At 50.4% G+C, this 27,370-nt stretch overlaps 1 protein-coding gene across 1 annotated transcript in view; it reads left to right on the top strand.

The window, feature by feature from the left end:
• The window catches only part of C20H14orf132 (chromosome 20 C14orf132 homolog), a 50,789-nt gene extending 25,589 nt beyond the window's left edge, over nucleotides 1–25,200 (top strand). Inside the window, exon 3 of the mRNA XM_045163756.1 lies at nucleotides 24,606–25,200. Coding sequence (XP_045019691.1) covers nucleotides 24,606–24,830 — 225 coding nt within the window. The 3' untranslated portion in view covers nucleotides 24,831–25,200. The remainder of the gene's footprint in view (nucleotides 1–24,605) is intronic.
• The last annotated feature ends 2,170 nt before the right edge of the window (nucleotides 25,201–27,370 follow it).

The following is a 27,370-nucleotide window of genomic DNA, read 5'->3' as shown; positions in this document are numbered from 1 at the left end:
TCTGCCATGTTCGGGGAAAACACTCAACACCATGCCTGGCCCAGGACCCTGGTCGGTGTTCAAGGGCCCTCCCAGCTCCCAGCTTGTCAGTCAGCAAGGCTGCTGGCTTCAGAGATCACCCCATGCATGCAAGGTGTAGCAAATATAGGCGTAACACACACGGGATATTGGATGGTGGCCAGAGGAGCACACAGGGTTGTTAAAGTGGGCTACAGGCAAGTCCTGATGAATGGAACTGCCTGTTCTGTCCCTGACCCAGGGATTAGTCCTTGGGATGTTCTCGGAGCTGCTAGAGTAGCTCAGGCTGCTGGACCCTGTAGCTCATGGCACCCCAGTGGCAAGCAAGGTGGACCCTCCCATGGGCAGATGGGGAGGAGCAGCATTTCTGCAAAAGCAAAATCTGCTCAACTCCTGACAAATGATGTTTACTGGGTCTGTAGGGAGTGAAGTCCATTTTTCATACTTCCGGTCGGGGAAATTAAGTGGATATTCTGGGGAGTGGGGGAGCATGTGGCCTCCGTATCCTGGATCCATTCCAGAGGAGGCTCTTTCTGTCTCTTGAGTCATGTGACCTGGGCTGGAGGAATGGACCATCAAGGATCTGGTAGTCCCTTGGGTCACTGTGACTGTCCTGACCATGATAACACCTGCTGTTTGTCAGGTGCCAGGTTCTTGCTGAGAGCCTTACCTGGATCAAAACAGCCAAGCCTCACCATCAAAGTCTCAAGTGGGAATTCCAATTCTGCCCATTTTTCAGATGAAGCAACTGAGGCTCAGGGAGGTGAAGTAAGTAGCAGACTGGGATTTGAACTGGCCACCAGGCAGCCATGGACTCTTTCTCTTGGCTTCCTCCCTGGGCTCAGCAGCTCTGCAGTTGGCCTGCTTGGTTTTTTGATCTGAGCTCAGCGTCTGCAGAGAATTAGAGTGTGGTAGCAATAGGTGACCTCACATTTCCACCATGGCACCCCACTCCAAGTACTCTTGCCTGGAGAATCCCATGGACGGAGGAGCTTGGTAGGCTGCAGTCCATGGGGTCGCTAAGAGTCGGACATGACTGAGCGACTTCCCTTTCACTTTTCACTTTCATGCATTGGAGGAGGAAATGACAACCCACTCCAGTGTTCTTGCCTGGAGAATCCCAGGGACGGGGGAGCCTGGTGGGCTGCCGTCTATGGGGTCACACAGAGTCGGACACGACTGAAGTGACTTAGCAGTAGTGGCAGCAGCAGCACATTTCCACCGTGATTTGCAACATAGAGTTTGGGGTACAGAGAGATGTGAACAGGGGTTACCACCTTTGTTTTCAAAGCAGAAACCAAGGTGCTGCTGGGGAGAATTGGGCCCCCGCTAGACACACAGGACGCAATCTCCAGGCCAGGCTGGATCCCGGCCATTCTGAAGGGTGTAGACAGGAATAATAATGGAAGCCGGTGGGACATGCAGGGAGCCGCTCCGTGGGAGCTGAGGAAACGTCTGGCGAGTGCCCAGGAAGGTTCCTGAGCCGCATCTGAAGGGTGCTCTCTGCGTGCAGAGAAGGAAGGGGGCTGGCAGACGAAAGCGGCACCGAAGACCAAGGCAGGACACGTATGGGTCCTTCAGATGAGTCCCCAGGCCTGCAGAGCAAAGGCACTCAGACCACAGAATAAGCAGAAGATGCCACTCAGGGCTTCCTGCCAAGCCTTGTTTTTGTTCCTTAATCCACTTAACTCATTCATCGGTCATCCCCCGGGCTTGGCTGGCTCCCTGCTGGGAATTGAGAGAAGAGGTGATGAGGACAGTCTTTGCTACCAAGGCCAGCCATTTGGAGGGATAGCGGAGGAGCCAAGCGAGCTGACAGTACTCGGAGAGAAGGGTGGGCTGGACCACAGAGCAGGGGCACCACAAACAGCCTCCAGGAGGGCTTCCTGGAGGAGGTAGCATCTCAAGCCTGCCATTACAGGGCTTCCTCTCCTGCGGCTCTGCTGCTGCTCACCGGAGCCCTCCTCATAGGTGGCGACAGCCCTGACATGGTCACAGGCTCTGGAGGGAACAGGCTGGCAGGTCCCTGAGTTCTGTCATTTCTGGATTCCAGCTCGTTCAGGTTCAGTGTGGTTTGGAGCACCCAAAATTTGACACTGGGGCAGTGAGAGCTCCTCAGCAGGGAAGGAAGGAGGGAGGGGAGGCCGGGACAGAGGTGAGGTCTGGGTTGTCCCTCCCATCTTCTCCTCCCACCCGGCGAGGCTCAGAACCGCTTCCTTTGTCCCCCTCGCTGTCCCCCTCTGTAATGCACCAGGCCCACTGTCAGAGGCCAGCTCTGAGCTCGGGGGCCCCCGTGCCCGCCAGATTCACTCTGGACTCGGCCTGAGCTCCTGCCTGAGACTCTGGGTGTCTGCTCTGGGGCATTTGCCACCTGGGAGCGTTGGTTCTCCAGTCAGGCAGGAGATGCGAAGAGGGAGAGTGAGACCGGGGCTCGGGTCGTGCATCACACACTTGCGTGCATCCTGCTGCCCCAGGAGTGGCTTGGCCTGGGGGCTGCGTCCGCAGAGCCAACACGAGTCCTGCAGGCGACAGCTTTGGGGTTGCAGGGACGAGCCCAGGGCAGGGTGTGCACCCTGGGTGGGAACTGGCCTCTAGAAGAGGTGCCGCCTTAGGCCCCCTGCCCCTCCTCTATCTTCTGTCGTCAACCTTAACAATGGTCCCATGCTCATAGAACCCTGAAAAGCCTCCGGTTTGGGGGAACATGTTGCTCCCCTGCGTTCCCTGTCCCAGCTAGGCTTCTGCCTTTGGAGGAAGACACGCCGGCCTTCAAACTCTGGTTCCACCATCCAGGCTGGTGCGTGCCTTGAGCCGCCTCAGGCTCCACACCTGTTTCCTTGCCTGCACAGCTGAGCAAATGACTTTGGTCTGGAAGGGTTGAGTGCGGATGAGGAAGATCAAGGGTCCAGCTCCTGGCATAGACCTGGGGGTGAGCGTTATCTAGAAGGGGGCGACAGAGGATGAGATGGCATCATTGACTCAATCGATGGACATGAGTTTGAGCAAACTCCAGGAGAGAGTGAAGGACAGGGAAACCCGGCGAGCTACAGTCCATGGGGTCACAAAGAGTCAGACACGACTTGAACAACAGAAAAACAAAGGAAGGGAAGCCCAGGGATGGGAGGGGCGGTGTTCCATCACTATTCCAAGGATACAAACCCATAGCATCGGGCTCACCCGGCACCCACGCTTGGACCTGCTGACTGCCCTCTGCTCCCTCTGACCAGCCTGACCCCAGCTGTCCCCTACTCAGGCCAGCCCCTCCTCCCAGAACATCATCTTAAATACCATGATCAGTTTCCATTTTTCAGCTCCTTCTGGAGATCACGGGTGGTGCTGGGTGGAAGGGCGAGAATCAACATTGCATTTGAAAGCTCATCCGTCAGCCACACTGTTTTACTTGCAAAATAATTGTGTGCCAGGCAGCAAAAGCTGTTAGCTGTGGTCCTGATTTTAATTCAAGCAGCACCATCCCCATGGAGCTCATTCTTACCAGTTTAGGGAATTAGCCATCAGCAACCATATAGCCGGGTTGGTGCAAAAAAATCCTTCTGAAGCAAACAGTTCATAACCTTAGGTGCCCAGAGTTTTCTACAGCAAATATTCTAACAAAATGATAACAAATATCCATGGACTCAAGGTTATAAGTCAGCAGTCCTTAGAACTGTGAAAGCAAAAGGGTCATTATAACAGCAAAGCTGGTAGCTTTTCTTGGTAAATAGAAGCTTGACCTTTTGAGGACAAGATACAAGATCGCTACAGTTTTAACTTAAATGTTATCGTAACTTACATAAATATTAGATAATCTTTTATCTGTGTAAACCACGATTAGAAACCCAGTATCTCTCAAATTGCATGTAGACTTAGCTGCAGATTCTATTTTATTATTTTTTAATTGAAGGATAGCTTACAGGCAATACAGAACACGACTCAAGTGTCCAGGCCGATGTATCTACATATCGTGCAGATAATTTACATAGCAAGCCTGATTGCCATCCTGGAAAAGCTTTGCTTACCAGGTTGGCCCTTGGCCGGGATTCCCAAGATTCTGACTGAAAAGAATGGTTCTCTGTGCCTGCGCTGTTCGTGCAAATAATACGGTTTGTGTGGAGTACCCGCCTTCCTCCTGAGAGTCCGGGATTGGGTACCTACTGGCAGACGGTAAAAACCCTGGGCACTACCTTGAGTTGGCTACATCTTAGATGCTTCATCACAACCTGTTGCTGGGGAACTAGGATCGTCCTGTGTGACTCCACTGAGAGGGAGGCTTCACAGCTTGTGCCTGGTTCCCGTGACCCCTTCACTCCACGTGCCCTTTCCCTTCGCTGGTTTGGCGTTGTGTCCTGTGCTGCAGTAAGTGGGGACCATGCCTCCTCCCAGAGAATCACTGAATGTGGGTTGCTCTTTGGGACCCCAACATACAACAGTGGGGTGCTCTTGGGGGTTGCAACATACATATGTAGACACCCCTGTAACTGTCCTCCAGATCAAGAAGTGGGACTTTTCCTTATGTCCTCTCCCAGTTAGTGCCCCCACTACTCTCACTGTCCCCCAGTCTCTGCCAGTAGTTCTTGGTGTACATCCTTCTCACGCGACCACTCCTCTGTATCTCTGATTCACACAGAAGAGTTAGCCCCCTTTGTTTGCACACAGCTTGCTCACATCTTTTGTCTCCTGGAAATCGCTGTGCCCTGTTCCAGTAATGCTTTATCCACTGGAAGAGGGTTCCGTAATGACATCGTCGCTGCCTGCCTCTCCCCTGACCCCCAACCCTTAATTCTCCCTTCTGACTTTTAAAAGCCTCTTGAATATTGGTTTATTGAAAACTATGAAACTTATTAAAATGCTGCCGGGGTTTTAAATGTTCGTCTCCTTGCTTGAGACTTCTTGCTGCTGCTGCTAAGTCGCTTCAGTCGTGTCCGACTCTGTGCGACCCCATAGACGGCAGCCCACCAGGCTCCCCTGTCCCTGGGATTCTCCAGGCAAGAACACTGGAGTGGGTTGCCATTTCCTTCTCCAATGCATGAAAGTGAAAAAATAAAGTGAAGTCTCTCAGTCGTGTCCGACTCCTGGCGACCCCATGGACTGCAGCCCACCAGGCCCCTCCGTCCATGGGATTTTCCAGGCAAGAATACTGGAGTGGGTTGCCATTGCCTTCTCCATGAGACTTCTTAAAAAGCTCTAATACTTTACTTGCTCCGAGAACACTTTAAAAGCAAAGCAGGATTTATCAGAACAGGTTTTAATCAAAGTTAACTTTTAGTTTTTCCCACAGAGAGCAGCACTCAAGCACGCTGCAGAGATTTCCATGTGATGCTGGAAATGCTGGCCCGTGAGATAACATCCCAATACTTGGGCTGACCCTCCGTCCCTAAGAGCAGACCCAGGCGGCCTCTCTCACTTGGGCCCTCACACGCATCTTCCTGGTCCCTGCTTCAACCAGATGCTGCCCAAACCCTTTGTGCTTTCCCCAGAATGCCCCCTGCTTCAAGGCCAGGTTCAAGCCCCGTCTCCGGGAAGCCAGGTGCCCTGAACCCCGGGGGCCAAGGCAGTGCTCTCCTGTTCCAGCCTCTCGGCACTTCTCCTTCCCATCGCTGGGCTGGCATCGGTGCAGGCAGACGTTGGGGGCAGCCCCCCGTGGCCCAGACTGTGTCATTCTTCCCAGCCTGTCCCGAGGGCGGGGCATGGGGATGGCGTGAAGGCAAAAGTAGCGGATCTGGTTCTGAGCTGCACGCCCCCCCACCACGGCACTCACTGGGGCCCTCAGGCAAGTCCTTGCACCCCAGAGCCGCAGTCTTTTGGCCAGTACCGACGGAGAGTGGCCGTGTTACACCGCGAGCCCTGAATGAGCAGAGCCAGTGGAGACGCGCCTTGCAAGGTGTAGAAGCTTCCAGTGCTGTACATGTTTGTTGGTCTCGTGGATAAACAGTAAGTAAGTTCAGTCGCTCAGTCATGTCCGACTCTTCGCGACCCCATGGACTGTAGCACGCCAGGCTTCCCTGTACTTCACCAACTCCCGGACCCTACTCAAACTCACATCCATCGTGTTGGTGATGCCATCCAACCATCTCATCCTCTGTCGTCCCCTTCTCCTCCTGCCTTCAATCTTCCCCAGCATCAGGGTCTTTTCCAATGAGTCGGTTCTTCGCATCAGGTGGCCAAAGTATTGGAGTTTTAGCTTCAGCATCAGGCCTTACAATGAATATTCAGGACTGATTTCCTTTAGGATGGACTGGCTGGATCTCCTAGCAGTCCAAGGGACTCTCAAGAGTGTTCTCCAATACCACAGTTCAAAAGCATCAATTCTTAGGCGCTCAGCTTTCTTTATAGTCCAACTCTCACATCCATACATGACCACTGGAAAAACCACAGCTTTGACTAGATGGACCTTTGTTGGCAAAGTAATGTCTCTGCTTTTGAATATGCTGTCTAGGTTGGCCATAGCTTTTCTTCCAAGAAGCAAGCGTATTTTAATTTCATGTCTGCAGTCACCATCTGCAGTGATTTTGGAGCCCAAGAAAATAAAGTCTCTCACTGTTGCCACTGTTTCCCCATCTATTTGCCGTGAAATGATGGGACTGGATGCCATGATCTTAGTTTTCTGAATGTTGAGTTTTAAGCCAACTTTTTCACTCTCCTCGTTCACTTTCATCAAGAGGCTCTTTAGTTCCTCTTCACTTTCTGCCATAAGGGTGGTGTCATCTGCATATCTGAGGTTATTGATGTTTCTCGTAGGTTGAGTTTATTCCAGCAGCTGGTTTGCATCCCCCGCATTCCCTCTTGCTGTGAGCTGGGAATTCGGGGCTCGGCTCACCCTCTTTCTTCCCCTCCTCCTGCCTCACCCACACACTTACTTTCCTCCCCGGCCAGGCATCTCTTCCCTCCCCCTCACCGCCAGCCCCAGGGAATCTGCCCACCACCAGCCCATCAACACACATCTGTCCAAAGAGGAATAAGCCCTCCATCCCGTCCATCCCCCAAACATCAGAGGGTCCAAGATGCTCTCTGGGGGAGGGAGTGAGCCAAGGGTTCCCGGATGCCCCAGCACACCCCTTCAGCCCATTTCCCCAGCTCATTGCTTGTTTGCTACAGATTCTAGAGTTGGAGGGAAAATACTGAGCTCCTAATTCCAGAGTTTGAAAAAGTTCTTTTCAGAGATGCACCATCTTAAAGTACTAAAACTAAAGTGGAGAGAACCATCAACTACTACTGCTGATAATAGTAGTGATAACAATCATTGCTAGAAAGTCGGTTGCTTATTATATTATTAACCATGCGGTGCCAGGCCCTGTGCTTAACACCCTGGGCCAAGCATTGAGCTCAGGTCTTTACATCTGAAAGCTCATGAAGTCCTCACAGCATCCCAAGGAGGGAAGTGTTCTCATTGGTCCCATCTTGCAGCGGAGAAAAATAGAGCTCAGAGAGGGTGAGGGACTCTTCTCTGGTCACACAGCTCTGCAGTAGCCAAGTCAGGTGTTGAAATCTGGACGGCCCAACCCCTTGTCCTGCCCTTTCTCTCTGTTGGGGTAGCTGGGGTTTGGTATAATCTGTTGCCATTGGGCATGTGTGTTGTCGCCCCAGGCTTAAGTCGGTGAGTTCACTCAAAGAGCTGCCTGCTCTTGGTTAAGCGACAGACAGCAAACGGGGCCACCAGGACCGCCGAGAGCAGCCGCTCAGGCTGGTGTGAGGACTATCCAAGCTGCAGTGGCAAATGTGATGCTTGTGGGTGTGTGTTTAATTTACTGTGTTTTCTTTTAAGTATACTGTGTTAGCCACAGTATAACCAGTGTATAACAGATGATGCCTGCGGGTGAGCAAGATTTAAGGAAATAAACGCCTCGCACAATTCCCCAGCTTTCTCACTCATTCTCAAAGAGGTAATTCCTCCGCCACTGAGTCGTCTATCTCGGTAACAACACATCTCCTTAATGAGAAAAGTGAAAATGAAAGTCGCTCAGTTGTGTCTGACTCTTTGGGACCCCATAAACTATACAGTCCATGGAATTCTCAAGGCTAGAATACTGGAGTGGGTAGCCTTTCCATTCTCCAGGGGATGTTCCCAACCCAGGGATGGAACCCAGGTCTCCCACATTGCAGGTGGATTCTTTACCAGCTGAGCTGCAAGGGAAGCCCAAGAATACTGGAGTGGGTAGCAATGGCACCCCACTCCAGTACTCTTGCCTGGAAAAATCCCATGGGCAGAGGAGCCTGGTGGGCTGCAGTCCATGGGGTCGCTAAGAGTTGGACACAACTGAGCGACTTCACTTTCACTTTTCACTTTCATGCATTGGAGAAGGAAATGGCAACCCACTCCAGTGTTCTTGCCTGGAGAATCCCAGGGATAGGGAAGCCTGGTGGGCTGCCGTCTATGGGGTTGCATAGAGTCGGACACGACTGAAGCGACTTAGCAGCAGCAGCAGCAGCAGCCTGCCCCTTCTCCAGCGGGTCTTCCCGACCCAGGAATTGAATCAGGATCTCCTGCATTGCAGGCGATTTCTTTTACCAACTGAGCTATCAGGGAAAATTCCTGATGATAAATCCTCTCTCCATCTGTCTTGGACCTCTGGCACCTTTTGAAGTCAAAAGCCCTTTCAGGCAGCTTTCTTATCTGCTTACTGCTTCTCTCCAACAAGTCGCTTCCCTTACTAAGTGCCTGCTGTGTGCACATCACCTCTGAACTTCCCCATGCGCTGGCAGTCCAGGGGTTGCCCCACACACATGTCAGGTGAAGAAAATGGGCTTGGGGAGAGGTGGTATGCCTATGGCCACACCCTCCATGGGAGACACAGCCTGAATCTGCACCCTGGCCGGAACCCCACTTCTTCTTCCCACTTCACTTATGTGATTAGTGTCACGGTCTTTGCTCCCAATTCATCAGGACAGAAAGCCAAAAGGACCAGTGGTTCTTTGTCTTACTCACCCTTTCATTTATCTGCCCTTCTTTCTTGCCTGCATGTTGCAAAAGCTGACATGGAGATTACAGTCACCCATGGGTATCTTTAGGTTTCTCAAGTGGCTCAGTGGTAAAGAATCCACCTGCCAATGCAGGGGCTGCAGGAGACACAGGTTTGATCCTTGGGTCGGGAAGATCCCCTGGAGAAGGAAATGGCAACCCACTCCAGTATTCTTGCTTGGAAAATCCCATGGACAGAGGAGCCGGGCTACAGTCTACAGGGTTATAAAGAGTCGGACACGACTGAGCACATGAACCTGTGTGTGTTTGTACTTTACTCATTTGAAACAAGAGGACTGTCTTTTCTGATTGAAAAGGAGGCATTTTCTGCCTCTTCTTAGAGCAAATTCCTCCTCCCTCCCTCCTCCCTTGCCTCCAGCTGCTGGTGACAATCAGATTCTCTTAACCCCAATCTTCAGAATGGCATCTTTGTCAGATTCTGCAGGAAATAAGCCCAGATCCCTTTCCCAAGCTTTTCAGCTGAAACTGAACCAGGGTTTTTCCACGGAGGACTGAAATGCTTTCTTGGGCCACCCCAGTCCTTGTTAGCCTTGGAGTGTCCTTAAGTACTCTTGGGAAGAATACAACCTCATTTCTAAGATGACTTCTCTCCAACAGAGAGATTTCCTGTGGCACGTAATACAGACTTGATTTTGCCCAAACAAGTCAGTGAGTATTTATTGAGTACCTACTATGTGCAAAGCACTCAGGATTAAAGATAGCACAAGTGCTTCTGAATCTCAAAACAAGAGGGTGTCAATACACAGTAAAACCATGACTGTTAGCGCATAGAAAGAAAAAAACTTAATCTACTGTTTGGAAAAAAAAAAAACAAAAAACGTCTGGGAGTTTATGAAGCGGTGGTCAGGAGGTGAGAGATGCTTGTTTGTTAAGTTGAGGCCAGAGAGGTTCTTAAGCACCTGTTGATTTGCAGCTGTGGACAAGGTCACAGCCCTGCTGGTCCCTGCAAGCCTGCAGATGGTGGATGTTACCCTCGGGGACAGAGAATCACGATGGAGTAGCCCTCTTGGCCATGCCAGTTGATCAGGGATTAAGCGTCCTTGTGAGCAATTACTTCTTAAAAAGTCCTCTTGATCCAAAAACAGGAAGGTGGGGACTTTGGGGGAATAATAGAAGTCACACCTGGGTCTTGACCTGCTTTCCTGGCACTCTGGGACTCTGTTCAGGCCATCTCTGGAACTGCCGTGTTTGCTGGAAGGAATTAGGCATTTGGCCTCAGCCTCTTATATTTTTGACTTCCCAGGTGGCTCAGAGGTTAAAGAGTCTGCTTGCAGTGCAGGAGACCCGGGTTCAATCCCTGGGTCGGGAATATCTCCTAGAGAAGGAAATAGCAACCCACTCCAGTATTCTTGCCTGGAAAGTTCCATGGATGGAGGAGCCTGGTGGGCTACAGTCCATGGGGTCGCAAAGAGTCAGATATGACTGAGCAACTTCACATTCACTTTCTTATATCTTCTCTGCCCTGTTTTCTTGACAACACACTGGGCTCTCCTTCTCTCCTGTGCCCAGGCAGGGGGCTTCGACGTGGCTTCTCAATGGACCAGAAGAGTCTTTGTCTTCATACAGGAACACCTGTCATCGCGGCTTCTTTCCAAGATGGTACCTGACACAGCCAATGAAGGATGGGGTGAGATTGCTATGAACTAGGTCCTATCTCATAGTATCAGAAGAATTTGGACAGATCAACCCCTTCTCTCTGCCTGACAGACTCCTCCCTGTCCATCTATCAGGACCCGTATCAAGGGACAGCTCCTCATGAAAACCTTCTGGAAGCTTCCCAGGACATTGGTCATGCCTTGTCTTGTGCTGTGTCTGCCCCTTTTTCCTGCACACACAGGTGTCCCTGGGGAGGAGGGGTGCGGCGATGCACCGGGACCTTTATAGGTTGAAGGAGACTCTGGTGTCTTAAAACATTAGAAACATTCCATGGAGATGCCAGTGTCTCCTGCCAAGGATGTTGTTATTTGTTTCTTGTTGTGACTCTGAAAATGATTTTGTCATTTTGTCACATAGAGGAGGGGAGGTTTTAAAAATCACCCAAGAGGACCCACCTGGGGGGGTAAAGACGCTGGTGTACTGTCGCCCCGTCTTACCTGCTCTCTGGTATGCACACGCCCATCGATGCAGAACACGCTCTATTCAAATTTTATTTCATTAGTTAATTCTGTCCCCGCCTCTCTCCCTCCCTCTCTTTCTCCCGGCTTCTCTCTCCCTATCTCCTTCTCTCTTCCTCCAAAATGGGGATCACATGTTTTTTCTCTTTGCACCTCAGGCTTTCACCCCTGCCCCCTGGCGAATAGTCGATGCTTGTTTAGCCAGTGAATGAATGAATGAACAGGGGCATAAGTTTCTTGCCATCACCCTCAGGCCCTGAGATTTTATTCTACTGGATAAAGAGAATTTGATACAATAAAGGCCCCCTCAGGAAAGGATGTGGGCTGCCACAGGGGATGCTCAGTTGGTTGTTGAGATGCTATGGAATTACTCAGAAGATGCTATTGAATTCACTGGGACAGAATAGGTACTAATTTATGACAACCTTTGCCTGCTGTTCCCTCAGGGAGAATTTCAAAACTCCCCATTGTTTTTGTGTTTGCTCAGCAAATAGTTGGTAAGGTAGCATCAATTTGAACTGGTCTTGGCTGTTTCTCCTTAAGGTTCTTAGCCAGCTTCCTCTAAAAACAAGTGATGACCTCTGCGTTTTCACTGTGGACAGGGTCCTGGAAGTCTGGACCCCCGCACTGCTGTCTGGCTTTTCTGTCTCCAAGACAAGTGTTCTCTTTATTCCTCGTAATCAAAGATGATGGGTTCTGACAAGACAGTGTTTTCTCCTGCTGCGTTGTGCTGAGTTTCTATGGCAACAGTTTCAAAGATGGTGAATTTGATTTTTCCTCTTAATTCTGTAATGCTCCCAGGCTTTCCAAAAATATCCTTATTTTCCTAGGCATTCTGTGGGTCTAGAAATATTCAGCCACAACAAGGAGAACCACCGCGCCCACCAGGCAGCTATTGTATCAAAGAGTGCAAGGTGCAGCAAGTAATTGAGAAAATATTTTTTGATAAAAAAAGTTTTAGCATCTAGTCTGTGTGAATTGATGTGCTTGGCACCAGGGATTCAAAGAGAAATTAAACTCAGCTTGTGTCCTTAAAAAGCTCAGCCCTTAAGAAAGATATACAAGCACACAGCTAGCCCTAATACAGTGTGCTGATAGTATAGTGAACTTGACATTATATACTATAATGTAACCCAAGTACAGAGCTAACTATAATGTAATGTAACATAACATGATGTAATGTGCTAAGTCTTGTGTGCTAAGTCGCTTGAGTCGTGTCTAACTCTTTTGACCCCGTGAGCTGTAGCCTGCCAGGCTCTTCTGTCCATGGGAATTCTCCAGGCAAGAATACTGGAGTGGGTTGCCATGCCCTCCTCCAGGGGATCTTCAAGACCCAGGGATCAAACCCACGTCTCTTACGTCTCCTGCATTGGCCCGCAGGTTCTTTACCGCTAGCGCCACCTGGGAAGCCCTCATGTAATGTTAGTACATTGCTAACTATAATATAATGTAATGCAACATGATACAATAAATAAAATATAGTGTAATAAATGTAATGTAACATAATAAATATTTCATCAGTTGTAGGAATGAATTAGTGTGGGAGAAAGCCATACAGCCTAGAGTGACAGTAGGGGTTAGGAGTTGGCAGATGTTGCTGGTTTCTGATCAGTTACTTATAGCTGTGCAAGCTCAGGGAAACGACTGCCCCTCTCTGAGCCCCGAGCCAGCCCCCTGGTGCTGGGCTGGTGTGAGGGTGAAATAGCTCTTCGTTGGGACTTCCTGCTCATCCCTGCTGGGCCCCTGGATGCTCAGGAGAGCCTCAGGAGAGGACATGAGCCCAGGTGGAGGACAGGTAGGCAGGTGAGCAGCCTGAGCCATGAGGTAGCTTCGTGAAAATGCATGGAACATAGAGCTCAGGGGTAAGTAAGAAGGACAGTGTGGCCCCTGCAGTTGATGGGATCTGACCCATCACCATCCCTGGTCAGGAAACTTTTTGAGAGTCACCGTTGCACAAGACTAATGTCACAGTGGTCCCATGCTGCGAGGAAGGCACCAAATAAACACAGAGGTTGCTCTAAAAGTTCTCAGCGTGTCGGAACTTCCCTGGTGGCCCAGTGGTTAAGTTTTCACCGTCCAGTGCAGGAGGCGCAGGTTCGATCCCTGGTTAGGGAGCTAAGATCCCCCGCGCCTCGAAACCAAAAAGCCAAAACATAAAGCAGAAGAAGTAGTGTAGCAAATTCAATGAAGACTTTAAAAATCGCTGACATAAAAAAAAAAAAATCTTAAAAAAAAATGTTCTCTGTGTGCACTCAGCACTGGCCTGAATGGCATTCTGCCTGGTCACATTTGGGGGTGCCGCATGGCTCCCCTCTCTCTTTGAGGGAATAAAGCACCTCTCCTCTTGGTCCTGCACAGCGTCAGCATCCACATACATTGGCTGTGGGGTGATGCTTCACCCCTCACATACACGATGATGGTACCCAACCCAAGGGGTTCATTGTTCATGATAAAATGCAGCCATGCCCATAAGATGCCCAGGGCATACCTGGCATAGAGCAGGCTCTCCTGGCATAGAGCAGGCTCTCGATAAATGGTAGCTACTGTTTTTATTTCCTCCACTTTGTCTTTAATTAAAAAGTCTTCAGTGTGTAAACACTAGCCAACAGGAGTGGCAAATATTGCCATTAACTTCAGCCTCCACAGAAGAAACACATAGGGAGGTGGGTGGCTGCCTGTGCGCTCTCAAGTTTGATGGAAGGGCAGGACTGCTCTTTTGACTTGTGCTCTTTGAACAAAAGAGCTAAGTGTGGAGGCCAGTTCTCTGCCGGGGTAGCATCGCCAGGTGTCACGTGACTTCATGAGACAGCCCTCGGGCTTGGTGGTCCGGAGGCCTGGATGCCAGTCCCAGGTGTGTGATGCTCATTAGTGGTCTTAGACAAGACGCCTAAAGCCTGGGGCTGGGGGCGGTCACTGCAGACTAGCCCTGGTGCTGATCCTGACCCTGAGCTTCTGGGGAAGGAGGCAGAGCCCTCCCGCTGAGGCGAAAAGGATTTCCCACTTTTCCAGGAAGCCCAAAGCAGGTCTGTTTGGAGCTCTTAGTTTCTGCCTGCATCAGAGCAAGCACGTGTCTGGGGTCACGTGGGGCATCTGCTGGTTGGCACGGCTGGTAGAGAAGGTGGGCAGAACACAGCCGTGGTTGTTAGCCCAGTTAAATTTGAATGTCAGATAATTTTTTACTACACATATAATTTTTTTTGCTCAAAATATGTCTAATACGACATTTGAGATATACGAAAATTATTTAGGGCTTCCTAGGGGCCTTCTGCGGAGAAGGCAATGGCAACCCACTCCAGTACTCTTGCCTGGAAAATCCCATGGACGGAGGAGCCTGGTAGGCTGCAGTCCATGGGGTCGCTAAGAGTCGGACACGACTGAGCAACTTCACTTTCACGTTTCACTTTCATGCATTGGAGAAGGAAACGGCAACCCACTCCAGTGTTCTTGCCCGGAGAATCCCAGGGATGGCGGAGCCTGGTGGGCTGCCGTCTATGGGGTCGCACGGAGTAGAACACGACTGAAGCGACTTAGCAGCAGCAGCAGCAGCAGGTGGCGCTAGTGGTAAAAAAAAATCCGCCTGCCAGTGCTGGAGACAGAAGAGATACGGGTTTGATCCCTAGGTCCAGAAGATCCCCTGGAGGAGGGCATGACAGCCCACTCCAGTGTTCTTGCCTGCAGAATCCCATGGACAGAGGAGCCTGGTGGGCTACAGTCCACAGGGTCACAAAGTCAGACTCTATTGAAGTGACTTCACACACACACACACACACACACACAGACACATACACAAAATTATTTTACTCAGTTCAGTTCAGTCACTCAGTCGTGTCCGATTCTTTGCGACCCCATGGACTGCAGCATACCAGGCCTCCTTGTCCATCATCAGCTCCCAGAGTATTTTACTACTATTATACAAAAAAAAATTATTTTGTTGTTTATCTGAAATTCACATTTAACTGGGTGCCCTGTATTTTGTCTGAGGAATATTTTAAAAATTTTATTGGAGTCTAGTTGATTTACAATGTTGTGTTCATTTTAGGAGGACAGCAAAATGAATCAGTTATATATATATATATGTATATCTGCTCTTTTTTTTTAAGATTCTTCTTCCATGTAGGCTATTACAGAGTATATTGTCAAGTTCCTGTGCTGTGCAGGAGGTCCTTATTAGTTCTGAGGACTTTATCTGAGTGATTATCTGATGATCTCACCACTCAGGTCTCACTTTACAGCCATTTATAACTGACTCTTGGCTTCTTAGTGTCTGGCAGGCTTCTGAGCACTGGGCTTGAACCTTAGGGATGGCTTATCTGAGCTTCCTCCCTGGTGAATGAGGTTTGGAAAGAGGGGCAGGGCTGCAGCGGCCAGACCCCAAGTCTCCTGGCCCCAAAGGGATGTAGAACAATAGGAATGTTTTTGTGTGTTAGTTGCTCAATCGTATCCGACTCTTTGCAACCCCATAGACTGTAGCCCGCCAGGCTCCTCTGTCCATGGGATTCTCCCGGCAAGCGTACTGGAGTGGGTTGCCATTTCCTTCTCCACGGGATCTTCCTGACCCAGGGATCGAACCCTGGTCTCCTGCATTGCAGGCAGATTCTTTACCCTCTGAGCTACCAGGAATGTTTTTACTCTAGTACAAATTTAACTTTTTCATCCACACTGTTGGGGTCACTGTGCGGCACACTTGGCCAAGCGTGGTGTGGACTGGCTCCAGGGGGGCGTGGCTGCCGTGGGCACTGGGGCCCCATCCTCCAGAGTCTAGTTGAATCTACGTGTGCCTGGGCCAGAACCCTGCACTGCCAGGGCCCTGAGGAGGGCCTTCGAGGGGGCAGAGTCTGGTGGAGCCCAGGGTATATAGCCAGTAAGCTCCCTTCATCAGCCACCACCAACAAACGTCCCCTTCTGTGCAAGGTGCTCGTTATTCAGGAAAGTGTCTGGCTGGGCTATGGTGACCGCTCTTTGAAGATTTTCTTTTGAAAGCATCTTCTGCTCCTTCCCCTGGAGGGGCCCAGCTTAGGGGAGATTTATGTCACTTCTGACTCCTTGGCACAAACAGATGGGACCTGAAGGCCTTGCCTCCACGGAGCAGCGCTGCTGTAGGGGGTGGGGTGGGCACTGCGTGGACCCTGGAGGACGGGGCCCAAGTGTCCATGACAGCCACGCCATCCTGGAGCCCTTCCAAGCCATAATGGGCCACACATGCCACACAGTGACCCCAACATGGAAGGACAGGCACCCCAAGGCGGAGGCACCACCCTGGCTTCCGAGGGGTCTGGTCCTAAGCATCTCGTGTGTGGTGCTCTCCAGTGTTGAAAGCATTGAACTGATGTGATGAAGTTTAAAACACCATCCATATGCCCACCAACCAGAACAGACCCCTTCAATATTTAATCATGCTTCCTCATCTTTCTTTTCTTAGAATAACATATTACAAACAGAATCAGTCTCCTTCCCCCCATATCCTCCTTTCTCAGATAAATTACAGCTGCTGCTGCTGTTGTAAATCTGGCTGATATGTTTACCGTCCTTGTCTGTACATTTACATATATGTGGATCCATGCATAATATATAGGATTATTTTTAAGGCATGTTTTTAATTTCAGGGATGATAGCTAAGTTTATCTCGAGACTCGCTTTTTCCTCCCCAAAAGTGTTTTTCACATAGTTTAAGGCCCTCCCGGCATCTCCCTTCTTCTTTGAGGCTGTCTACACTTTTTTCCCCCCGTCTTAATTTTTTTTTAATGAATTGATTTCTTTTTGCCCGTGCCGGTTCTTCGTTGCTGTGTGCGGGCTTCCTCTAATTGTGGCTTCTTATTGTGGTGGCTTCTCTTGTTGAGGAGCACAGGCTCCAGGGCACACGGGCTTCAGTAGCTGTGACTCTCCGGCTCTAGAGCACAGGCTTAGGAGTTGGGTGCATGGGCTTAGTTGCTCTGAAGCATGTGGAATCTTCTCGGACCAGGGATCAAACCCATGTTCCCTGCAGTGTAGGCAGATTCTTAACCATGGGGCCACCAGAGAAGCCCCTCCCCAGTTTTAAATGAAAAATCTGAACCTCAGGTTAAGAAATGGGTCTTGAGCCCACAAAAAGGGAAACGTTGGCTCCAGGCCCAAATCTCAGCATGCCTGTGGGATTCTTGGCCGATGGCCCTGGAATTCATTCACTCACCAAGTGTTATAGTTTGGAGTGTCTGCCCTGTTCTAGGCTCCAAGATGCTGTGGGAAGGAGGGAAGGTCCCCACTGTCCTGGCAGTTATGGTCAGGAAATCTGTGCAGGTAACATAGACCTTCAGCACTCTGTTCTGCTGTCCCCGCTTCAATAAGCCAACAAGACTTTTTCTGATCTTGACAAGATCGTCCCTGATGAGGAAATGAGTTCCTTGCTCCCAGCCCCATCCTCACCCCATGCAGTGTCCTTCTGATTGCTAGCATCTAACTGAGCAAGGGGCTTCCTGGGTGGCTCAGTGGTAAAGAACCCACCTGCCAAGCAGGAGACGGAGGTTCGATCCCTGGGTTGGGAAGAGCCCCTGGAGAAGGAAATGGCAAGCTGCTTCAGTATTCTTGCCTGGGAAGTCCCATGGATGGAGGAGTTTGGCGGGCTCCAGTCCATGGGGTCGCAAGAGGGCTGAATATAACTTAGCAATTAAATGACTGAGCAAGAGAAGACTTCTTTTCTTGTTCTTTCTCCTCAAGCCATGCTCTTTTCTGCATGATGGACCTACTGGTGTTTGAAGTTAGGAATCATCACCCCCAGATCTGAGCCGTGAACTCATCCAGGCCACTCATCCCCTCCTCAGGGGTCCAGTGACGACACCTGCCCATGGGTATGAGAAGGCCCAGTTACTCATCTCCATAAGACTGTGACATCCAGAGGTCAGTTCCGAAAGCAGCTTAAAATTAGACCTGGCCGGCTGGATGGGGCTTTCAGAAAGACCTTCCAGAGGCTTCTGGGGTCACCTGACTGAAATGACTTTAGCCGTTATTCCCTCGTTCTTACCAGGAGTCAGTTTCTGGTCAGATCTTCCCAATTCCCAGATGGTGGAATTGAGGCCAACCTTTTTTGGTTTTCTATTCATGGGATTTTGCTGTCTATAGTTATTTTCATGTCTTACCTGGCACTTTGAAGTAGACTCTGTTTCACAAAGGGAAAAAACCGTCAAAACCAACAAACCCGAGGCGGTGGATTGAGCAACAGTGCTGATTGGACGCAGAGCATCTCTTGGCAGGTGGTCTCAACAAAACCTGTGGGGATGTGGAGGGTGGTCTGTACACTCACAAAGGAGCATCTGATTAACTGATCGCACAAAAACTCACACCCGGAAAGGCCAGGTTCTCAACTCCCTCACTTTAGCTGAAGCAGCTGAATAACCGAGAATACTCTCGGTTTTGAATTACTACACAAACAGGAGAAGAAAAGAATATTCGGAATGACTGAGTGACCGGTGCCACATTTTATTTATCCTAGATGACCTGATTCCCTCCTTGGGAGAATCCAGCGGTTCTACCGTATTATCGCCGTCACTTACAGGGAAGGAGATGGGGGCGAGTTGGGTAAACTATTCGCTCGGCTATACTCTCTGTAACAAAGCAGGGTTCACCCCCGAGTCTTTCTGACACCAGAGCCCACCCCTCCCCCACACCCTGAGGTGGCAGAATCAGACACGGGCTGTGACCCTGAGGTTTAGAGCAGAGAGGGGCTCACCGTGGAGAACGAGCTGTCCCATCGCCCGGGAGCTCTGGGATCAGGGGTAGGAAATCGGCCATCGGCTGATTTCAAGTTCAGTAATTCCACACGGTCGTCCTTGTCACTTTCTCTGTGTTACGAATGGAGGTGAGGGGGACTGAGATGAGAGGGCCGTGGCCTTGCCTGCAAGAGTTCCCCGTGTGGTGGGAGATCCACCTCCAGTCAGCCAGGCCTGTGGTGGGCACCTTACGTGGCCAGAGACCTTGCAGGCGTGAGGAAGATTAAGGGTCTTGAGATGGGAGATGGCCCGAGGGAGCCCAGTATAATGAGTGCAGTCAGACTTCAGACCTCCAGAACTGTAAGATAATAAATGCGTGTCATTTTAATTTTTTATTTTTGCCATACCGAGTGCCCCATGGAACTTCCCTGACTGGGGGTGGGGGGGAGAGGGAGGGCAGGGATTGAACCCATGGCCTCTGCAGGGGGAGCGTGGAGTCTTAACCATTAGAGCACCAGGGAAGTCAAATGTGTGTTGTTTTAAGCCACTGAGTTTGTGGCAATAGGAAACTTAAACGACATTAACTACCCACAGAACTGGATAGGGAGGGGCACAGGTGAGGCCTCTGGGAGGAGAAGTTAGCAGCCCCTTTGCAAGTAAGTGGCAGGGCTGTGTCAGCCTGGGAAGCTGCTCTCTCCTCCCCCCACCAACCAAAGGCTCTGGCCAGTGCCCCGCCTTTTCCCCCAACGATTTGGATGAAAATACCCACTGTGCCTCCATATCCCCTGAAGAGAGGAGAGGAGGGATCAGGCTAAAGTCCAGAGATCTCAACAGAAGTGGAGTCAGGGGGCAGGGAGTGGTCTGTCTAAGAACCTAGGGCCCTGGGGGTTGGGAGAAGGAGAAGCTGAGATGGTCGCTGGGCAGAGGACAACGGGTGTGTGATTAATTCCGGGGAGGGGCGTGCAGCAGAGGTGTCAGGGAAGGGCTAAACCAACCTCGAAGTCCAGGCTTGCTCGGGAGGGAGAAATTCAGCTTCCGGCCTGGCCAGAGCCCCACCTTCTAAGAGGCCACCAGCTAACAGTGTCTTCATCTTCACCTGAAGTAAGGGTGGGCGGGTCAGATGAAGACCCTAGAGAAGGGTGGTGCCATGTCAGGGCTGCTGGAGGAGACGGTACTCCCCCAGGTAGGGGTGGGATCAGTGGGGATATGCTGGAGGGGTAGAATCGGCCAACAGTGTTGTCGGTCTAGGTTGAGGGTGGTTGTCACTCATCTCTCAATCAGCAGGATTTATCAGGCAGCACTGTGCTGATGATCTGGGCGAGGCTTTAGAAATTCCACGATGAGAAGTAACTTGTCTGCTCCTTGCTAAGAGCTTCCAGACCTCTGGGGGGCCGAGATAAGAACTGCCTCTTGAGACAAGAGCCCCCAAGGAGAGGTTGTGGTCTTGGGGGTACACAGGATGGAAGGCTATAGTGGACAGGACCATTAGCTAAGATCCAAAGGGCGAGGAGGTTTCACGGGAAAGTCTGGGCTCCTCCCTGCAGGACAGTCGATCACTGCCTCTGCTGACCCCCTAGAATGGATGTGCGTGATTCATCTGTAACCCGTCTCATCTATATCACCAGCTGAGGGGCAAAACAAGGTCACAGCTCTTCTATTTAAACTTTTGATTGTATTTTTAATAGAAGATACGTTAATTATTGTTCTCATTTGTGTTTGTCATCCTATCTATTAAAATATACTAAGTATAACATACACTAATTTAATAATTTAATACACTGTTATAATAGACACATGTAAGGAGGTTACTGTTTAATCGCTATGTCGTGTCTGGCTCTTTGCAACCCCATGGACTGTAGCCCACCAGGCTCCTCTGTCCATGAAATTTCCCAGACAAGAATGCTGGAGTTGATTGCCGTTTACTTCTCCAGGGGATCTTCCTGACCCAGGGATTGAACCCACATCTCCTGCATTGGCAGGCAGATTCTACACCACTGAGTCACCAGGGAAGCCCAGAAAGAAATATACATAAGTAAAAAGATCATGTCAGTTAATCCCACTGTTCAGTTAACCAGTTCACATCTAGTGTCTTCCCAGATTTTTCTGATGCACATGTACACGTATAGGGCTTCCCTGGTGTCTCATACGGTAGAGAATCTGCCTGCAATGTGGGAGACCTGGGTTCGATCCCTGGGTTGGGAACATCCCCTGGAGAAGGGAATGGCAGCCCATTCCAGTATTCTTGCCTAGAGAATCCCCATGGACAGAGGACCCTGGTGGGCTACAGTCTATGGTGTTGCAAAAAGTTGGACATGACTGAGCAACTAATGCACACACACACACATACATGTATAAATATTTTTACAAAAATATCATACTGTTAATACCATGTATAATGTTATTGTGTTATCTGTATTTTACTTGACCTGCATATAGGTCTGTATCATTAAGACTGTGTAATCTGCTGGATAGATACACCAGAATTTATTTAATTCCCTCCACTGAACATTTTGTGTAATATTTAGACAACATCTTTGTGTATCTCTGGTATAATTGTTTCCCTAGGATAAAGTTCTAGAAATAGAACTGCAAGGTCTAAGAAAGGAGGACCTGAGTGTAAATGCAGCCCCAGATAAATTCTCACAAAGTGAACTCACCCCTGTGACCTGCAGCGCCACCCTGCCGCCCGCCCCTTTAAAGGATCAGCAGGAGGCCTCTCCTGGTCGCCCCCTGGTGGCCTGTGTTCATCACTACAGCTCCCAGATTGACACCTGTCTGCTGCTGCTGCTGCTGCTAAGTCGCTTCAGTCGTGTCCGACTCTGTGCGACCCCATAGACAGCAGCCCACCAGGCTCCCCCGTCCCCAGGATTCTCCAGGCAAGAACACTGGAGTGGGTTGCCATTTCCTTCTCCAATGCATCAAAGTGAAAAGTGAAAGTGAAGTCGCTCAGTCGTGTCCGACTCTTAGCGACCCAATGAACTACAGCCTACCAGGCTCCTCTGTCCATGGGATTTTCCAGGCCCAGATTGACACCTGTCTGGTCCCCACCTAAATAAAGGACCAAGCTGTGCTGTGGATGAAATGCCGAGCTCCTCTGAGCGTGAGCCAGTCAAAGGCTGCTCTTTGCAGCCCACGCAGATGCTCAAAAGCACCCGTTGCCCCAGTCATGGGGCATCCTTTAAAAAGAGGCCACTGAGATTTGGAGCAGGCCGCACACGGAACTGCCTGCAAGTAGCCTCTCTGTGTGAATTCGCTAATGGTTCGGGTTCCTCTCAGATATTCTTTCTTTTTTATTCCATCCCTCCCTCCTGCCCCTCTTTTTTGCTCCTTCTCCTTTCGTGCTCTCATCCCCAGCCCGGAACGTGGACCCCCAGAAGCAGGGGCCTCCCTGATCTGGCTTACTGCTGTAGAGTCTAGAACTGTGGCCCCTAATTAATAGTCCCTAGGAAATGGCAACCCATTCCAGTGTTCTTGCCTGGAGAATCCCAGGGACAGCGGAGCCTGGTGGGCTGCCGTCTATGGGGTCACACAGAGTCAGACACGACTGAAGCGACTTAGCAGCAGCGGCAGCAGCAGTACAAGTCAGACGAATGGCTGAATGAGGCAGTCCCTGCTCTGCTCCCATCATCCCCCCGGGCAGTACACACATCCCCGCTGGAGCGTGGTCCCAGGGGGCAGTGACTGTGCCGGGACCCAGTACTGAGTCTGATCCAGGAATAGGGAAGGCTGTGGATATAACAGGAAGCACCCTGGCCCCAGACCAGTGTGTCTGACTGGTCTCAGACTTGACCCCAGCACAGATGAGTGCAGTGGTCTTGACCTTTACTTACCCATCTGTGAAATAGGGATACCATGGTACCCTGCAGTTGGAGAACTAAATGATTAAATGAGAGTGTTTTAAGATCTCCAGCACATTCCCTGACAATAGCTGGGTCTCTGTATGGGCAGTAGTAGTTGCTCGGTAAATGTTATCCAAGGAAGGCTTAACTGTCTAGTGCTCATTCATTCATGTGCCATTAAAAAAAGTTTATTATGGGCCTAAAAGTTGCCAAGGGGTTTCCCTGGTGGCTCAGTGATATAGAACCCACCTGCCAATGTGGCTGGCTCAGGTTCGATCCCTGGGTCGGGAATATCCCCTGGAGAAGGAAATGGCATCCCACTCCAGTATTCTTGCCTGAGAAATCCTATGGACAGAGGAGTCTGGTAGACTGAAGTCTAAACAATGACAGTAGTTGCCAAAGCCAACTCTGGGACTTAAGGCGTATCAGCCTGTAAATGTGTCTGGAAGGGTGTGGATGGCCTGGACATTGATCTTCTGGACCATATCCAGGGCCAAGCCTTCCCCTTGAGCAACCCACCTCCACAACACCCCCCCTCCCCTGCCACCCTGTCACCGAGTCTCAGGAGCAAAAGCCTTTACAAATGGAAGGAGAAGCTCTGATCCCTAGAGTGCAAACATGTGGCATCTTTCTGGGCAGTAAAGCATCCTTTACTTTAGTCATCCTTCTGAGGGGAATTAGTCACCCTTCTGAGAATTCTGTCCCTGAGTACTAGAAGCTCTGAAACAGTCATTGACTGGGAAATGTCTGTATCTGGGTCTGCTCCAAAAAATAAATATGCACATGCAAGCCTGTGTGGATGCCCAAGTGTATGAACAAGGATGTTGTTGTTGCTGTTCAGTCACCAAGTCGTGTCCAACTCTTCGTGACCCCATGGACTGCAGCACGCCAGGCCTCCCTGTCCTTTACCATTTCCCGGAGTTTGCCCAAGTTCATGTCCATTGAATCAGTGATGCCGTCCAACCATCTCACCCTCTGTCACCCCCGTCTCCTCCTGCCTTCAGTCTTTCCCAGCATCAGGGTCTTTTCCAATGATCAGCTGTTTGGATCAGATGGCCCAAGTATTAGAGCTTTAGCTTCAACATCAGTCCTTCCAAAGAGTATTCAGGGTTTATTTCCTTTAAGATTGACTGGTTAGATCTCCTTGCTATCCAAGGGACTCAAGAGTCTTCTCCAACACCACAGTTCAAAAGCATCAATTCTTTGGCGCTCTGCCTTCCTTATTGTCCAACTCTCACGTCCTTACATGATTACTGGAAAGATCATAGCCTTGACTATCCCGACCTTTGTCAGCAAAGCGATATCTTTTCTTTTTAACACACTGTCTAGGTTTGCCATATATAATAGGAAAACATCCAAATTCCTAAATCTCCAGTTCTGGGGAAATGATTAAATTATGGCTTGTATTTAGGATAGAATATTATACAACTGTAAAATCGCATTTTGATAGGCTTTTTAATACAGGAGTATAAAACAACATGTTTAAATGTTTTCTCTCTCATACACACACACACACACACACACACACACACACAAATTGGAAAGGAAAATTTCACAATATTGTTTATCCCAAAGTGGTAAAATTGCGATTCTCTTTTTTCCTCTCCTTTTGTATTTTCTTAATGTTCTGTGCTGAGCCCATATTATTTTTACAGTTAGGAGAAGAATAAAGACATGTGCGGATGTGTGCTGTCGGGGGGCTGGGGGCTGGTGTTTAGAGAGGGAGGGTCTGTACGTCCTAGTGAATTGCCAGCTTGCAGGATTGTCACCTGCAAGGTTGTCATGAACGTCTGCCTCAAAAGGTTGCTGTGAGCGCTCCTTTTTCTAGCTGAAAAGACGCGCTGTCGTTTATTTAAAGGCCAGACGCAAATCCCGGTTTAGGGCTGTATCTTCACGCGGGGCTGCCGGACCAGCCACCCTCCCCTCTGCGGGCGGCCCTCCAGCCCCAGGCCCTGGTTAATTCTCTCTCTCTCCTTCTTCCCAGCTACCCATGATGGGAGGAGCCTTCATGGACTCGCCCAATGAGGACTTCAGCACCGAGTACTCCCTCTTTAACTCCTCCACCAACGTGCACGCGGCTTCCAACGGCCAAGGGCAGCCGGAGGAGCCGCCCAGGTCCTCCAACGACGCTGTGCTGCTCTGGATCGCCATCATAGCGACACTGGGGAACATCGTGGTGGTGGGGGTGGTGTACGCCTTCACCTTCTGAGCCACGGGAGCTCCGGGCCGGCCCGCCTGCGCTGGGCGCACCGCGGGCGCGGTCCCCACTGGCCTGTGACCGCACCCATGTTCTAGAACCATGAGTTCTGACCGGGAGCACAGCCTCTCAAGCGGAGCGACCATGCATCCGGAATTTACCCCAAGCAGCCCCGATTTCAAAAACCCCCTGCTGTGGTTCTGCTGATCCAGAAAATGTGGAAGCCTGGGCATCCGGCCCCTGGAGGCACGACAAGGCAAAACCTTCGGGGAACAGGTTGGAAAATTCTTGAAACTGCATTCCCCCAACATGAGACCGGAGGGAGCAGTCAAGTTTGGTTTAAAATACAGACATGATTGGATGATCCCTTGCTGGCACTAAATCATCACTCACGTGTCTCGTTTTTAAGCAAACCTATTAATATCACACCCGGGTTGTGGGGTGCTGGGGCAAGGGAGGCCTTCAGGACCCGAGTGTTTCCACCCCAATCTGGTTTCTCACTCGGCCCCTTGGAATATCCGTGGTGGTCCCTGGAAATGTCATAGAACATTCCTCCTTTAACTTGGAAATGGCCTCTTTGATGCCAGTCACCTGACCCCTTATGAAACCCAAGAATGGGGGAATTCCTGGTGACGTGGATCTCAGGGGTGGTAGTGATGGTGATTTTTATCTGCTGGATGGACTTTCTTACCTTTGTAAAGAGAAGAAAAGGCGCCTTTAAAAATTAGACTTGCCAGGTGGATGCTGGCTACCCACTCAAGAGGCTCTTTCTTCTCTCAGAAGTTACGGAACTCTAGAGATGAGGTCTGTGCATCTCGTGAATTGGTGGGTGGGAGAGAGAGGGGCGTGACTTGCCTGTGGTCCCAGAGTATGGAACGGCAGGGGTCAGAGCAGGAGAGACATTTCCTGACTGTGATTCAAGGCTGTCTCTGCCCCACCTCAGCCCTTTCTTGAGTACATTCCTGCCTTCTCAGCTGCCCTGGGTGGGGAGAGACTATTCAGATGGTTCTGAAGCTGTGTGCAGGGTGGGCAGGGCGTTAAGGCACCCACACTTTAAACTCCACTAGGCTACCATGGACTCTTGTGATCTGCCTGAGTCAGTTTCCTGATATGCTTAAAAATCAGTGGCTGGGGAATTCTGGCTAGCCTGGGAGCCCTCTTATTAAGACCACAGGCCTGTTGGCCTTTTGAGTGCACCTATGTGCTAGAGGAGATTCACACAGCAAAGGACTCGCTTTTCTTCCATCCTTAGGAAAGTTCATGGAAAAGCGCCCCCCTTCCCCAAGACAGCCCTCCCTGTCCCCCCAAGAGTAGGGGGAGCTAGGACACAGGCTGGCTTGCCCACAAGCCCAGAGTGGCTTTTTCCTTGCTTCCTGCCTGCAGTTGTACAAAAGGAAATAGATGGCATAAACTCCCTCTAGGTGGCTGAGAAACTTCAAAGACTGGTAAAGAAGCCCTCATGCGTATTTGGGGACAATTATTAAAAAAAAAAGAAGGCTGAATTCGTCGCTGTGGTGTCAGGAGAAAAGGAATGTTCTTGATGACAGGCGAAGGGACATCTTAAATGTCCGGAGGCAGCCACTTGTCTCTGGGAGGTTGGCCCCGAGCTGCTGCATTAATGAGGTTACCAGCCTGACCTCCAGATGGCTTTGACCTTCACTTGACCTTCAGCTCAAGTGGCGGTCATGAGCGCTGAGCATTAGCGTGGCCTTTGGGGATTGGGAGAAGGGATGTTGTACCGCCTCCCTGGACTCTGTGGAACCGCTGAGCGGAGCGGTCCTCGCCGTCTGCAGGTAGGACCAGCTTAGAGGCAGGGCTCGGTGGTGGCCATTTCGAGCACAGCATCTCAGATGCTTCTCCAGTAACCTTCTCTTTGTCAAGGCCTGGGCCCTGCCTGCCCCGTGAGCAAGGTCTTCATAAAATAGACACGTGTCTTCATGAGCAAACCCAAGGAGTGAAGTCCAGAGCCAGGGTTGGGGAGACAAGCTGTCTTCATGGGGCTCACTCCCGTCCAAACACCCCCATTCTTTGCCTTCTGAACCCACGTTCCCTGGAAGCCTGCAGCCCTGTCCGAGGTAGGTAGCAGCTCCCTGTACTCAAATGGCCTGTGGGGATGGCCCTGGGAGAGAAGGTTCTATGTTGGTAACTCGGGGAGGAGAGGGGAAGAGCGGAAAGGTTGACTTTTAGCTCTAAAGAGGCCTCCAACCTTCCAGGGCAGCCCTGGGGGGCCCCACATTCACTGGGTGTTTCTGGGCATGGGAGTCTCCCCTATGAAGGTTTTCTTTCCCCTGACGAGAATGTTAGTTAAATTCAACTTTCAAGTCTCTCTCTCTTCTTAATGTCAGGGCCAGAGATGATCAGGAGTTTCGGGGACCTTCTTGTGCAAACTTGACATCCATACAGATCACAGTGTCTTACCCAGGGTCAGCCCACTCCATCTCCTATGATTTTGTTTATTTTTTTCCAACTTTACTCAGATAACATCGGGGATTGACATGCCTGTTAATTTCCAGCCAGAGTGCGCTGTCTTCTCCCTCTGGCCACAGAAGGGG

The sequence above is a fragment of the Bubalus bubalis genome, chromosome 20, assembly GCF_019923935.1.
Source record: "Bubalus bubalis isolate 160015118507 breed Murrah chromosome 20, NDDB_SH_1, whole genome shotgun sequence".
Classification (NCBI taxonomy): Eukaryota; Metazoa; Chordata; class Mammalia; order Artiodactyla; family Bovidae; genus Bubalus; species Bubalus bubalis.
Note: the sequence above shows the minus strand (reverse complement) of the source record. Positions and strands in the feature narration are given on the sequence as shown.